Consider the following 15,094-nt stretch of genomic DNA (forward strand, 5'->3'; position numbering starts at 1 on the left):
GCAAAACCTCCAAAACTTATTAAAATAAACTCAGTCAAGCAGAATTCACTACTTTGTGTAGTTTGAATTTCGTTCAACAATATTATTATATTTTTATTGTAAAAATTAAAATTTTAAAAAATACCAGTGGCGACTTCAAAACGGCAAAAAAGTTATACATCGTCCCCAAGATTAGGTCATCAGTTTTACTTCGTGTCTAATTGAAAATCTGGAAAAATTGTCTAATTGAAAATCTAGAGAAATGCAGAAAGGATTAACATGACACCAAGTGTTTAATTATTTTCCCATTTTTTTCAAATTACAATTTGATTTTATGTATTCTGCCCTTTAAATTATTCCAAAAAAGGTAAACAATTTCAAGGTTCAGACAAGTTTACTGGGGCCTAAAAGCAACAACCCTGAAAAAATTAAAATTGAAAAGAAAAAACACTAATTAATTCAGGAGGAGTCGGGCAAAGGACCTATGGATATACGGGGTGTTTTGAAGATGTTCCATGAAAATGAACAACAAATAGCACTTCTGGGGCACATGGTCGATGATTACTGATTATTAAATATACTATGAACCTTGTGTTAAATAAATTTAGAAAATAAAAATAGCAATTTGAATATTTCAACTGCTTCGCTTGATAGGGAGCTTGCTTTTCAAATCTCCGCTCTTGAAAGGGATGGGGCTGTAAAAATTAACCCAGTATCAAGTGCACAATGTGTGGAGTACGATCCTATGTTAAATGTGCTGCAAAGAATTGAAAGTGGCAGCTCAAGTGATAAATTGATTCAGAAAAATGGGTACAGGGCACCTACCAGTTTTGTAGGCAGGCACACGCGTGGGAGCATCAATGTATTCTCACCATGTTATTTTTCTTCAAAGGAAAACACTTCTTGAAAACAATTGGTAATTTTATGAGAAACAAAAATTCTGCGAAAAAGTATACCACATGGAATTGCTTCCGGTAACGTTTTTAATCTGTGGCACTTCACTAATGAATCAAATCACTTGAAACTAAATTAGGTACTATTCTAGAAATTAATATGTTTATGTGTGATAAGTGATCAAGAATCGTTATTTTCTTAGCTGTTCCAAAGCATTTAAAGTTAGGTTTAAACATATATTACATTGAAAAAAGAACTAGATAAAAACTGATTGATCCAATTTATCCTAAATTTGATAATACTTGGTTATTTTTTAGTTTTGCATTTTGAATATGTACTTTTTTAAATTCTGTTTCAATACATTAATAATTGTAATCTTTTCAACACCTTAAGAATTCTTCAATGTTGCAAAAAAAAGGGTAAATTGCGGAATAGACATTATTCTGCAAAAACTTGATACAATTGCTAACACTAATGCAAAGATGGATTTATTTCAGACGTAAATAAAAAACAATAGGTATATACGGAACTCTTTCTGTAAATGGAAATTAATATACGATCTCTAGGATTTTGGTGCAGTTAACAAATATTGTTACTAAATTCATTTTACTTGTGATATCATATTGATTAATAATCATTCAATTAGGTTTTTTAGCCAGAAAAAAAAGAGATAGCTGACTATCAAATTTCAGAAATTGTTCGTACTCCTCGCTTAAAATTTGTGTAACATTTAAAAAATTAAAGAATTTAACGCAATTTTCAATAATAAAGGTTCCAAAACCAAGGAAAAAAGTGAATATTATTTTGTTTTTGTGAATATTTGCTCTTTTTGTCCAGTTGAGAACAGAAATTCATCGTCAATGAAAAAAGAAAGATTAAGCTTGTGACAAATAATGTGTTTTAATCTGAAAATCGTTGAAAAATAACACTTTTCTGCGAGATTTATGATTTTGATGAATAATCCATTGAAAACAAGGAAAAACTTTAAAGTAACTTTCTATAGTGCAGCCGAAAATTGTTTGAATGTCGTTCAATCAAAAAAAAACAATTCTTTGCAATTTTGGAGAGTTTCCCCATCGGCACTAAAATAATAACTTTTTAGTACACTCTTTTTGAAAAAAGGTGATTTTTGAAACAAAAATGCACACATTCAGAGGCTAGGCAATTCAAACTTTTGATTGATTATAATATTTCATTGCAAAAAAACCTAATTTATATATGTCTACGACTTTTCGAGAAAAATTTGGTTACTGATAAACGTATGAGAGAAATAAATAAAATCATAAAAAATATGCAATTATTCCTTCGACTATAGTGGTTTAGTTAGTCAGCTTCAGACTTTGAAACTTCCGGGAAATGTAAAAATAAATTGAAATCTTAATTGGATTTTGTCATAAATTTACAAGAATTTAGGATGAATGAAAACTTTTATTGGTATCTTATGAAAATATTAATGTTTAATTTTTGAAATGGTCATGATCAGTTAAAAAATAAATTGAATAAACAATTTTTAGAATATTAATTAAAAATTTGAAAGTAAAAGTTCAGATAAAAATACGAAAAAATATTTGGAAAAAACACTGTATATAAAACTTTGGGGAAAATATAGCATTTCTGACAAAGTACATAGCTTCATGCTTTGGTGGAATTGATTTTTGCTCTGATTGCATCAAAAACATACTGTTCAGAATAGTTGAGTGGTGGCCCGATGGAATTAATAATTAAAAATAGTTGGCCTGAAATTAAAACTTTTTAAATATGCGGAGTATATTATATCCAAATATCTCTATGATAACAAGGACGTTTGAAAAAAAAAGACCTTATCTATGTAGGCACAGAAATGTATGCCTGTCTGCCTTCAAAGCAACCTATGCATATCTTGGACTTTCACTAGACTCTACGGAAAAACTACGGAAACATCTACAATTTCGTAAGAGTGCTCAATAGGAAAAAAACCAGAAAAGTTATTTGAGTTCGAACTGATAATAATTTAAGCAATTGAGTTATTAAAGAGTTGACTGAATCTAATATAAAAATCTTTTAATTTGATGTCCGGCTCTTACAATTAATTTGAAAAATTTGTATCATTTGATTATAGTTTCATTTAAAATTATTGAACTTTTTCTTACCTGTTCTGACATTGTTATTTCTGAATAACGTCATCATTTCTTCGCACTTTTTTGCCAGTTCAGTGTCTCCGAATGTGCAAAATTGTAGTGGTCGATCAGAAATTCCACAAGCAATTACTTGAATTAGGACTGAAAAATTATTAATAGTATTTTATTCTGCAAAATGGTACGCTATGTTCATTTTGCCGTCCATTGGAAAACTTGCTGTAGCTGAAAAGGAATTCTGAATAAAACGAAAAAAAAAAAACGTACATTTTAATGGTTTATTTCCTCGAAATGCTCCACATCCCCACCATCCCGATACAACTGGAATTTTTGAAAATCCGTCACCGGCACTCAAAAATCCAATTGCAGCTTTTCGAACTTCTCGTGTTAATTTTTCAGTTGTTAATTGATTTAAAAGGCATTCCAACGGCGTCCCCGCATTTCGAACAGCATCAATTGCAACTGTTTCAGTTTGAAGACGTCCAAATTGATCCCGAAATGAATTGTTATTTTGAGCAGAGTGCTTTGGTGTTATCTTGGCCCATTTGAGAGTGTTAGCTGAAACAATATATTTTTTAGAAAATAAATTAACATTTAGAACTTACAATATCCAGTATAGGAACTGAAAACATAGGCTCCAACAATTGAAATAGCTTCCAAATCTTGAGTTACATCATTCAATAATATAGCAACCATCATTTCAGGGCACATCATAAAACGAATTTCTTCCTAAAAAACAATAATGCTTTTTATTAATTTCAGATGATTCGAATTTTTAATAACAACTCAAAACATGAATACCACAAAACGTCAAATTGAATCGCTAAAAATTGAGAAAAGATAACCTGTACCTGAACAGCTCCTCCTTTCAAAACTCCGCCTCCGAGACGTTTATTTGCAAAATCGATTTGTGTGCAGAGTGCGGTCTCCTCAATGGACATTTTATCAAATACTTGAACATCTGGCAACAAATTAGTTTCTCTTAATTTCCAATTTTCCAAATATTGTTTATGTGTTATTCTCATTTTACGAAAACTGACAGCACCAATTGGAGGATCTATTGACATTTTATCAAAGTATGTGAACAAAAATTTCAGTTTTTCCACTGCGACACAAGTCGTTTTTTGAAGAATTCTAAAACAAGGATTTAAATGTACAGCTCTACACTAGTTTAGATTTACATAATGAAACTCAATCGAGGTGTGTCACTGAAAAACATCCAAGCAATTAGTGATGCACATTGAATATGACTGAAAGTTGCTGATTCAATATCTCCGACAAGCCGATAAATTTTCTAAAAACAAAAATATGTAAGAACATGGTAAAAAGAATTTCCCACAGTTTCACTTACCTCTGGAAGAACTTCACAAGCTGATTTGGTAATTCGAACTAATCTTGCTAATTTTTCAAGAACTTCATCCTCTCCAACAATTTCTGACATTTTGCGGTAAAACGACTTTAGTGCTGGTAAATCAAATCTTTCTTTTTCTTCAGAATATCCCCATATTTTGAAAAGAAGATCCTGGAAATTAGATATTTTACACGAATTTTATTTATTTAATGTAAAGAATAATATGTTTAGAATAAAACATACTAGTACAAAGATTTTAAAAACTTACCTCGAACTGCGAATATCCTCCATTTTTGTAAGTTTTCAAATATTCATTGAACAAATTTTGATCACAATTTCTCCATTGTTGAGACACCCCTGTTTCCAGTAGCTCAAACGCTGAAGTTATTGTACTCATATTTTTCGAAATAAATTTGGAATAACTCACATATGTTAGAAATAGGAAAATCCGTAATTTCACAGTATCTAACATTCCTTTCAGCATCAACTTTTTGGAAATCTGGTTGAAATCTGATGCTTCTGAATTCTTCCAAATACTTCATTAAGTTTTCATGATCCATTTCAGTTGTTGTTAAACTATATTTAAAAATTCAATTGCTAAAAATTAAAAGAATTAAATAACAGAAATATTTTAGAATAGTTGGAACAATGTTTCGTGTCCTCTAAAAATGAACATAAGAAAACTATGAAAAGGTCGAAATATATAGAGGACATCGCTTTGAAACATTGCGAAATTTTTCAAAATCTCGCTCTACATTTTTTTAAAATTATGACAATCATTTAAAATTTAGAAAAACCGCAAACGTTTTATGCTGCTTGGCAACAGTCGAGAATTTTTCGAAGTTTCCAACGTTATTGCAAAATATTAATTTGTGTGGCGTCATTTTTTTTATTATAATTTCTGGACATAAAACAAAGTGTTACACCAGTCACCGAGGGCACCAGATTTTTTGAAGATGACACACAAAAAACTGCACAACAAACCGATTATAAATAAAACAAGAGACTATAATAAATTGTGAACTTTTACAATTTTATTTTTGAAACTATGTTTTATTTTACGCGACCTTTAAAAAAGTTTAAAATAAAAAAAGTTTGGTTTTCTGATCCCGTTGTCGCAATTTATTTCAAAATTTTCAAAAAACGGGCGGAACAATGTTTAGCGATGTTTTAAAAAGAATTAATGCTCAAGAAATATACAAGGTATTCCAATTTTCGGTTAATTTCGCAAATACAATTTCAGCGTCATATTGACATTTTCCATGCAATCACTTATGACAATATTGATGGATTGGTGGCGTTAGTTTTTCAGATTTTCAGATGCGTTTTTGAATTGTTAATATTTTCAGAGCATTTGTCCGCAATGAACCATTTGATATAAAGGATAAAAATGGAAATACTCCGCTTCATTTGGCTGCAAAACTCAGTAATTTTAAAGTTTTAATGTTTAAGAAAACTTAAATGATGTTTTGACAGATCGACGTCTTCTTTGCCGAGCTGTTTGTGTCTATGCCGCTGGATTGGATCTTTGGAACTCGAAAAATAATGATGGAAAAACACCAATTGAGATGACTGATGATGCAAAGTAAATTAAACTTTTACGGTGTTCATTAAAATTAATCAAGATTCAAAATCTCGATTTTACATTAAATGATTATGTTTTCAGCATAAAACGAGATCTCCAAAGCATTTCAACTAGTAGAAGTTCCGTGGACAGTCATCACATGGCTTACAACAAACTCCTAATTGAAAAGAAAATCAATGAAAATGAGGAGCAGAATCAAAATCAGAAAGTTATTTTGAGTCTTGATGGTGGCGGTTTAAGAGTTGTTTTGCAATGTGCAATTCTTTTGGCTGTTGAAAGAGAACTTGGAGAACCACTACGAAATCGAATTCATTGGATTGCCGGAACAAGCTGTGGAGGTATCATGGCAAGTTCAATTGGTGTTGGTTAGTTTTTAATTGCTATGATTCAATATTTAAATTCAAATGTTTCCAGGTATTGATCTAGCGGACGCACTCCGTCTCTACATCATAATTCGAAAACGTATCTTCGGTGGAAATAATCAAAAGTTCCCTAAACATTCAGCACTTGGAATCGAAACTTGTCTTCAAGAAGTGATGGGTTCAAAGACTTTAATGTCCAAGTGCACTGCCCATCGGTACAGCTAAGGGATTGAAAATAGTTGTAAATCTTAATTTCAGTCTTGTTGTTACAACTGCAAAAGTCACATTGGCTCCACCTCAATTGGTTCTCTTCCGGTCATATGCACCGCGTATCGACTCAAAAGAGTTTGAGCAACTTGGATATTTCAATCCGAACAAGATTTTGTTGTGGAAAGCAATTCGATGCACTACGTAAGTTTTTCGTCCGCTAGAGCTGGACCAAAATTTTATGTTTTCTTTTTTAAATAAACTCAAATCAGAGCTGCTCCTACTTACTTTCCATCGTTCAATGGCATGGCGGACGGAGCCCTTTTCTGCAACAATCCATGTATTATGGTGATGACCGAATTCGCAAAGCTAAAGAAAATTGAAAACTATCGTGGTAAAAACAACACTGACGAGATTGGATGTGTGATTTCCGTTGGAACCGGAATTGAGCCATCGTATCCAATTAATGGAATTGACATCAATTTAACAAGTGGGCTGACTGGAATAACTGGAAATTGGAGAGAGATAATTGAAAATACAAAAAATCTGATAACTGTCTTCCTTTATCAGGTGTGGTTTAGTGCAAATATATATTTAAATTGAATCTTGTTCTCTTTCCTCGAATGATCACAATTTTCACTTTTTTCTACTGAAAAAAGGGGCTAAAAAGTGTTCATGCGATGAATGAACAAAAGATTCAAGAATAGAGACACAAAATTGATAGTTACTTCTGATAGAATATCATAGAAAGTAACATATATTTGTAATGTAATTACATATGTATGTAAGAAAGATAACAAAAAAAATGATAATTAAGACATTTGCATTAGAATAAAATGTTGTGGATTATGAAAATGTATAAAAATAGCACTTTAGAAATTGATAAATATAGAAAAATGTGAATTCCAGTTACAATGAAATTATTTTCAGTGCACAAGTTCCCACAACGTCCATGTCGGTCAATCTCGTGAATGGTGTCACTCGATGCAAGTTCCATTCTTCCGCTTCTCGCCTCATCTCGCTGCTCCATTCGAACTTGATAATTGCAAAATTGAAGACATTACGAATGCAATGTTCGACAATGAAGTATACATTCGTACAGAAATCAAACAACACATATCTGATTTGTGCAGACTTTTGAAATCGATGCCACGTAACACGGAGCCATGTAACTATTCAAAGATTACCGGAGGCAAGGGAAGTAAGGTTGGATCGCCAAAATCAGATAAGAAGTAAATGGAACTATTATGTTTATACGGAATAAATGCTTTATGGATAGATTTTTTTGGAACAAACCTTCAATTTTCTTACTCACACAGGTTTAAAAGCGTAGTAGATCTCAACTCCGAGCGCATCAAATGGCCATTATAATATTGGCAATGTTTTTAATCCTAGTTTGAATAAACTGGGAAAAATATTTTAAAAACTGCTTGTTACTTGTAACGCTGCTTGCTAGATTTCAGAAAACCGGTGTCAAAACAATTGTATGGCAAGTTATTACATAGCTAAAATACTCAAAACACTTTTAAAAAGTTAAAAACTTTAAAAGACAACTCGAGGTCTCTGAAACTTTGTTTCCAATCTTCATTTTTTGCAGTTATGTCCTTTTGTTGCCAAAAAGTCCCCCCCCCCCCCCCCTCCCAAACTAAATATTTTTGTAATATAAGCAGAAAACGTATAGAACTCCCAATGCCTGCGTCTCGAATATTTACAACAATTTTCAACTCAAGCATTATGAAGAAATGAGGTCAATTAGACAACGTCTTGCTCATATCGTCTCATATTCTGAGAATATGAAAATGCTAACGTCTTCTATATTTATTCATAATATAAACAGACATTCTTCATCTCAACCCATCTGCTATTGCGTCTACCTATTCCAGCTCTGCAGCTTTTTAAAAGTTGTTTTTTTTTCCAATGATCATTTTAAAATATATTATGATTTATTTAAGCATTGAGCTTATATCAGGCACTCTAGGGGTAATCAATATTTTGAATTTCGGTTAATGAACTTATTAATTTCAGTTTCAAAAAATCGAGTGTGCAAATTATTCTGCATCTGTAACAGTAGTCCCACATATTGATGGTCCAACTCAGTTGATTTTAGACTTTCGACTGCTATCCGAAGAGCAGGTAAGTTATTTGTTGGAGTTACAAAAAATTCAATTATTTCAGCTTTGTCACAGTCGAAGAAAAATTCCGAAATTTCATAAACTTCATATTAGCCCCGCGAGCTATGTCACAACATGTGAACAGTGCCCACAGTAAGTTTTTTGGAATGTGACTGTTCATTTTCTTTGTACCTTGCCTTTGAAATTTTTCAGGTGTTATTTCACATTTCCAATGCAATTTGAACTTCCGATATCTTGGTCCATAGATCGATTATTCGTTGTCACAAAGTCACAACCTCATCACCAATCAGCTACAGATGTTCCAATTCATTATGTGATTGTTGACAAAATGCCACCAATTGGTTCTTCTCTTCGAAACTGTAGAATACACGTTCCCAGCATGATTCCACCGATTTCCGACAATTTTCAAATTAAATTTCTTGCTGGTTTCTTCATTTCAGCGTTTGGTGTTATGTTGTTGATCAGGTGTTTTTGTATCAAAACTAGATAAATATCAACTACTTTTATTTTATTTTATTAGCAATGTATTTCATTAACAATATATAATGTCACAGATTTCTGAAATGGCGACTTGAACGCAAATGAATTTATTTAAATGGGTCTCAACGCAATACCTGAATTTTTACTTTCTTGATGAAAAAGTAAGTTTGAAGCCTGATATTAATCTTCAGTTTGGAAAATCTACCAATTTTGCATATAAATGGCCTATTCCATTCAATCTCTAAACTTGCTCTAAAATGTATGACTGGCAATGCACTTTTTCCGCTTGAACACGGCGGTTACAAAAGTTTTTGGAATACCGTTTTCAAATCCTGAAATAACACAAAATTTGCAACAAAATGGCTACGGGGATTTCCAAAAAAATAGTTTGAAGCCAGATATTAATTTTCGAAGTTTGGAAAATCTGCTAATCAATATATGATGTCACAGACTTCTAAAAAGGTGACTTAAAGGCGAATGACGTATTTGAATGGATCTCAACACAATAACAGCTTATGAGCGAACGGTTTGGTATTTCTAGGGCCCGGTGTTATATTGCCTTCTTTCTTGAATACAGTTTTTGGGGGGGGGGGGGAGGGGGTCTAACATTCTCTTAACAAAATGTACAAAATTTGCATAATTCGATTAACAGTTTCCGTATAAAACATGATAATATTTCTACAATCATCCATATTTTTGTGCATCTCAAAATGCAACAATCATTCTCACTTTCTCTCATCATTCCATTGATATTCTTTACAATTCCTCCTGTTTATTCTTAATATGATATGTTCACATTCAACATGTCTCTAATGTGTCATCATAAGCGATCATTCACTCTTGATATTACCTTCAATATTCGTCAAGAAGATCCATCGTCTCCAATTAAACAGGGACAAACTGGGCATATTGGTAGACAGGCAAACGGTGGAATTACTGAAATCAAATTCACTGGATTTTATGAATTCGAGTTTTCAAGAGCTCCAGCATGGGAACCTGTTGTGTTGATTCAACATGAATGTGTTCCAAAAGGAGTTCCTTTCAAATCAATTAAACTTCTTTTTAATCATTCTCCGGCTCTTCGAAACAAGACAATGTACACCTACAAATACTACATGGATATCACTGATAAGGCTGGGGATTTTAATGGAATGGCTGTAGTTACTAAGAGCTAAGTGTGATCGGTATGGGATTGAATTTAATAAAATCGTGCATTCAAAATGAATTTTAATATTTGTGTTCGTGTCTTTGATGTCTTTGACGTTTTTTCAAGTGTTTCAGTGTTTTAATCGTAAATTTTGAAAAGAAAAAAAACGACCACATGAGCGAAATTACCAAGCCCTTGTGCTATGAGTGTTTTGCCTACCTGAAAAGCATTATGAGCCTTTGGATAGATGTTTCAGTGAATTCCATTTTCAGATGTTTTCATGGCAATACACATTAAATAAAATACCACCATATATCATTTGTAAACAAATCCCCTTAACTATAAATACCAATCTAATTGTAAGTGCCATGAAAAATGAGGCGACGTCCGACGGGTGTCAGTGTCATATCCATAATGGTGGCGGATGCGGCATGAATTCTTTGATCTCCTACTGCCGCCAAAGTGGTAAAAGTACGCGGAAAACAGTTCGACTTTTGTCGGAAACAGATGAAAGAGTTGGGGATATGTGAGATTGTGACACGTGTTGAAATTGTTATTCGAATTAAAATGTATGTTTTCTCTAATGGGAATTGGTTTGCGTTCAGATGGGAAGTGGGAATAGTGTATTTGTTTTTAGCCCATCGAAACGGGTCAATGAAAAAAAATCCCGCTCTTTTCATATTTTCTTTTAAAATGTTTTCTTATTGGAATATTAAATAATTTACGGTTAGACGAAACATAACTACTACTTATCGCTCATGGTTCTCTTCCACCGTATGCCGTTCCTTCTTTCCATTAATTTCTCTCTCTCTATATTTCTATTCAATAGGGTCCATTGTGATGAGCCAATTAATAATAAGCGCATCTTGACCGATTTGACCTAATCGCTCCCCAGAGCACAATGATTCTATTCACAGAACTTGGGCGACGGATAGTTTGTGAAGAATATATGAAATGAATGGACAATGGAGCATTTCGCAGAATAATGTCAACTGGCAAAGTTAAGTTACATATGTATTTCTTTCCTTTTTGAAAATATTCTTGTGGAAATTAGCTTTTTTCTCAAAATTTTATTTTATATATTTCTCCTTGTTTCTCAAATTTTCTCCTTGTTTCTCAAATTCATTAATTTTAGATTTTAACCATTTTTGTTCGAGAGCACAAGGTCGTATTTGCTGATTATTTCCAACTATTATTATTTTAATTTTTTTGAACTACCAAAGTCTACCTTTTGAATGATAAAAGTATGATCTTACAGTATTCTTTCATTCATCTCAAAGCCAAACATTACAGTCCTTTTTATCAAACCAATTGATCATATCCCTTAATCTTATTCCAGTTTCTCGAAACATGCTTCTCCTTGTCTTTTCTAATAAGTAACTAACCCAGCCGACACTTCTCACATTTTCCAATCGTCTCAAGAGACTCAGTTTGACGTCTTCAACAGGGCATCCGACAATCAAATCCGCCTTCTTTTCGCGCCTCTCATCCACTTTTTGTGGATTCTTGCAAGTAAAACCCGACCCGTTCACATTCTTTGTTTTGAGAAAATCAAGGCGAAGAATTGTTTTTCTAAGTTTTCAATTAGTATTAACAGTTTGGTGTATCGCTAATTATAAGAATTTAGAAATTACTGTAATCTTGTCCGGGTTCTTCGTGAGGAACATTTCTCAAATAGATATGGTAATTGAGATGTATGTGTTTAGCGGGATGGGCGGGTACCTCTACTCGCTTCACGGTATTTGACACCTTTTGACACAGCTGGATGCCGTCTTATTTCTGAGACATGGACCATGCATTTGTCAGGTCACTTTTATTTTATTGCTGACAGACAACCATAGGTTTGAAAATGTTCCGGTATTTGTAGATCGTGTTTTTTCATTTGAATCACTAAAAACTCCGCATCATTCGAAATTAAATTTTCACAAAAAATACATTGATAGATTTACCATATTATTAATTACTATTAGGTTGGTTTCTAATAAATTTGTGCCTTAAAAGTCCATGCAACCAATTTTAGCGGCCAAACTCAAATCGTTCTCTCTTTTTCAAAAATAGACATCTAAAAATTTTCTGCAAATTTGGATCTTTCTGCTTTTGATGATTTTAAGGAGTTTCAGATTTCGAAAACATCATATTTACATCTTTTGATTGTTCGAAGAAACCTGAAAGTTTTTCACCCAACTCGAACATTTTTAGGAAATGGGAGTTATTTTTTGTCCCTTGATTGTGATTACCTAGTTCAAACCAAGCCATGTTTCAAAACCAAAGTATGGCTATAAACTGTTCGACTGAAAATCTAGTAAAATAATTTTGTATTCATTTTTGTTAGCTGGAATCTATAGTTCATATTCCTCAGTTCAACAATTTTGACTTCCGGTTTCTTTTTCAAAATCTGGTTTCGTTTCATCGGCATCTTCATTTCTTCACCTCTTCTCGTCACCTCTTCTAGGCAGGTGCAAGACACTTCCGTATCCTTAACCTAATCCTGTCCATCCAACCGTCTGTTCACTCAATTGAACATGTTGTTCATGTCGGTTACGTAAACCTTTTAAGACTGTCAAAAGGATTGGGAAACATTATATGAAAAGAAATGACAGATGGTGAAGGGTAGGATTAAGGTTGACTAAGAAGCTTGAAAATAAGGTGTCGCAGTCACATAAACGGTATTACGCAACTGTGTCACCTTATGGGTATCTTTTTTTCGACATGTCTATATATAATTTTCATTATTATAATTTTCAACGATTTCGCATTGTCGGAAATCCCATCAATTTTGCTATGTAACAAAAAATCATTACACCAATATATTCTATCAAACTATTCATAACTTTCAATACTCAATAATAATAATAATGTTCATATACACCAACTGCTCATATTCATTACCTTCCACATACATATTCTCAGGAGTCTGTGGATGTGAGGTGTGGTGCCTAATTATCATCTTCTTCTACGTCCAATGATATTCAAAATACCTACTCCCCATCTTCCAAACTTTATAAATATTCATCAAACTACCGTAGTAACTTGCGAAAATACGGGGAATAACAGAATAATATTATTTGGGAAAATACGGGGGAAAGGGGCGGAGTCGTTAGGCACCTGATGACGATAAATAAGATTGTGAAAGGTTTTGAGGAGATTTTGTAGAATTTTTACATGCAGAGGCCGATCTTTTTTGTACATTGGTTCAGTTTTTATTATGTATAGTGTATACAACAATTTCGGGATATCAGGGATTGATTATTAGGATTTTAACAATATACGGTATTAACGGGTATGCATTAATGATTTGGAACATAGCGGATTCTTTTCACTTGATACTGATCAACTCAAACACAGAAAACAACATAAAGATTACCGTAGAACACATTGATGCAGTTTTATGTTAATTTTAACACATTTCCGTTGCATTTCATTCAATCTTTCCTTTCCTATCTTTCTCATCGTCTTCAATCAGATTGATGTCAACAGGCGGTACTAACAATCTGTCTACTAATGAATTACTGTAATTCTCAATCATCTTCCTGAAGTTTAATTTAGTTTAGAAATCTGTATTTTTTGTGAATTCTAGGTGCTTTTCCATTCGAAATATTTTAAATACCTAAGAAATGTTTTTTGAAATTCCTGTTTTAGGATTGCAACGTCATTTTTTCAACTAAGAATGGCAGATGGTCCAATGGCAAAAAAGTTTCGAATCTGGAATCCCGCAGTTTCAGAAGTGTCTGAAAACCGGGAAGATCCTGGAACAAACCTACAGACTCAAGATGAAGAATCTCCAGACGAGACACCTCTTGATTGCACTTCCAAGACTGCACAAATTCAGTTTCCCCAAGTTTTTCAAGTAATATATCCAAGTACTGTACCAAATGCACAAATAATATTTTTCAGAATTATCTTCAACTTGCACCCCTAATGATTCGCCTTCAACAACAACGTCAAATGGAAGAGTTTGCACGCCGCCAATTCATTTCCACATTATGCCATGCTTCACCAGCACCGATTACTGTACCTCTTCCACGTGTCCAGCAACCCCGTGCAACCACATCAACCAGTTCCTCCTCTTCCACGTCATCAAGCTCTGGGGTTACTGTACCTTCTACAATGAACAATCCACTTGTGGCTAATGCTCTTGGCAGTTCTTTGGTTAATGAAAATTGTTGTGCTGTATGTGGAGCAGTTTTCAGGTAAATACTACAAAGCTCTTGGTTCTGGAATCCAATTTTCTTGATTTCAGACTGACTGGTGACTTAGTACAACATATGCGTAACAATCATCGAAAGAGCAAGTTCAAGAGAAAATCGGATCTTCGTCAATAAGAAACAAAATAACTTTTCCTTTTTTTTCTCCGAGAATTTTATTATTTAGCTACTTAATATTTATTATTTGTCTCAAAACGTTTTTCCAGTGATTTCTCTTTTTCTGTCTTTTCTCTTTCTTGCAATAATTTTTTTCCTAGAATTTCCTCTTTTCAATGAAAAATCTTATTGATATACTTTTTTTTCCAATTTTTTACAAGATGTGGTAGACCAATGCTGTTCTTCGAACAATTTTCATCGAGAAAGGAATAATTCTAGAAAAAATAATTTTAGTGGACGGATGATTCCAACTGAATTTTTTTCTAACAAAAATGAGTTTTCAGCCACAATAAGGCCTCAATCATGAATAGGCCTGAAAATTTCTACAGTGCTCATGATCGCTGTGAGACCCGGAACTCACGCAACAGTGCGCGCCTGGAAACCGTACCATCGAAATGTTAGTTCATTTTTTTTCCTAATTATACTTTTTAAAGAAACACCATATATTCCGTTCAGCTCTAAAAATTATTCAAAAGAGTAAT

General features: G+C 33.0%; 4 protein-coding genes and 1 non-coding gene across 5 annotated transcripts; 3 read left to right on the forward strand and 2 right to left on the reverse strand.

Annotated features, from left to right (window-relative positions):
• Positions 1-2,278: 2,278 nt before the first annotated feature.
• Positions 2,279-5,003, reverse strand: parg-2 (Poly(ADP-ribose) glycohydrolase 2). Its single transcript, NM_069095.5, has 9 exons — positions 4,766-5,003; positions 4,607-4,716; positions 4,339-4,509; positions 4,169-4,281; positions 3,839-4,121; positions 3,593-3,716; positions 3,255-3,545; positions 3,003-3,131; positions 2,279-2,609 (listed from the first exon to the last, which is right to left on the reverse strand). The coding sequence occupies exons 1-9, from the start codon at positions 4,896-4,898 to the stop codon at positions 2,506-2,508; spliced, it is 1,458 nt and encodes a 485-aa protein (NP_501496.2). The 5' UTR covers positions 4,899-5,003; the 3' UTR covers positions 2,279-2,505.
• Positions 5,004-5,117: 114 nt separating this feature from the next.
• ipla-5 (PNPLA domain-containing protein) lies at positions 5,118-7,771 on the forward strand. Its single transcript, NM_069096.3, has 9 exons — positions 5,118-5,541; positions 5,582-5,637; positions 5,688-5,764; positions 5,815-5,923; positions 6,005-6,288; positions 6,338-6,500; positions 6,544-6,696; positions 6,765-7,062; positions 7,423-7,771. The coding sequence occupies exons 1-9, from the start codon at positions 5,494-5,496 to the stop codon at positions 7,726-7,728; spliced, it is 1,494 nt and encodes a 497-aa protein (NP_501497.2). The 5' UTR covers positions 5,118-5,493; the 3' UTR covers positions 7,729-7,771.
• Positions 7,772-8,323: 552 nt separating this feature from the next.
• Positions 8,324-9,132, forward strand: H23L24.1 (Phosphatidylinositol-glycan biosynthesis class X protein). Its single transcript, NM_069097.6, has 4 exons — positions 8,324-8,472; positions 8,518-8,625; positions 8,668-8,756; positions 8,817-9,132. Exons 1-4 carry the CDS (start codon positions 8,410-8,412, stop codon positions 9,112-9,114), a joined length of 558 nt encoding a protein of 185 aa, NP_501498.4. The 5' UTR covers positions 8,324-8,409; the 3' UTR covers positions 9,115-9,132.
• A 2,405-nt stretch (positions 9,133-11,537) lies between these two features.
• On the reverse strand, positions 11,538-11,558 carry 21ur-9384. Its single transcript, NR_131586.1, has one exon.
• Positions 11,559-13,890: 2,332 nt separating this feature from the next.
• On the forward strand, positions 13,891-14,746 carry F21D5.9 (C2H2-type domain-containing protein). Its single transcript, NM_069098.7, has 3 exons — positions 13,891-14,098; positions 14,146-14,441; positions 14,492-14,746. Exons 1-3 carry the CDS (start codon positions 13,919-13,921, stop codon positions 14,571-14,573), a joined length of 558 nt encoding a protein of 185 aa, NP_501499.1. The 5' UTR covers positions 13,891-13,918; the 3' UTR covers positions 14,574-14,746.
• The last annotated feature ends 348 nt before the right edge of the window (positions 14,747-15,094 follow it).

Source organism: Caenorhabditis elegans, chromosome IV (assembly GCF_000002985.6).
Source record: "Caenorhabditis elegans chromosome IV".
In the NCBI taxonomy this organism is placed as follows: domain Eukaryota; kingdom Metazoa; phylum Nematoda; class Chromadorea; order Rhabditida; family Rhabditidae; genus Caenorhabditis; species Caenorhabditis elegans.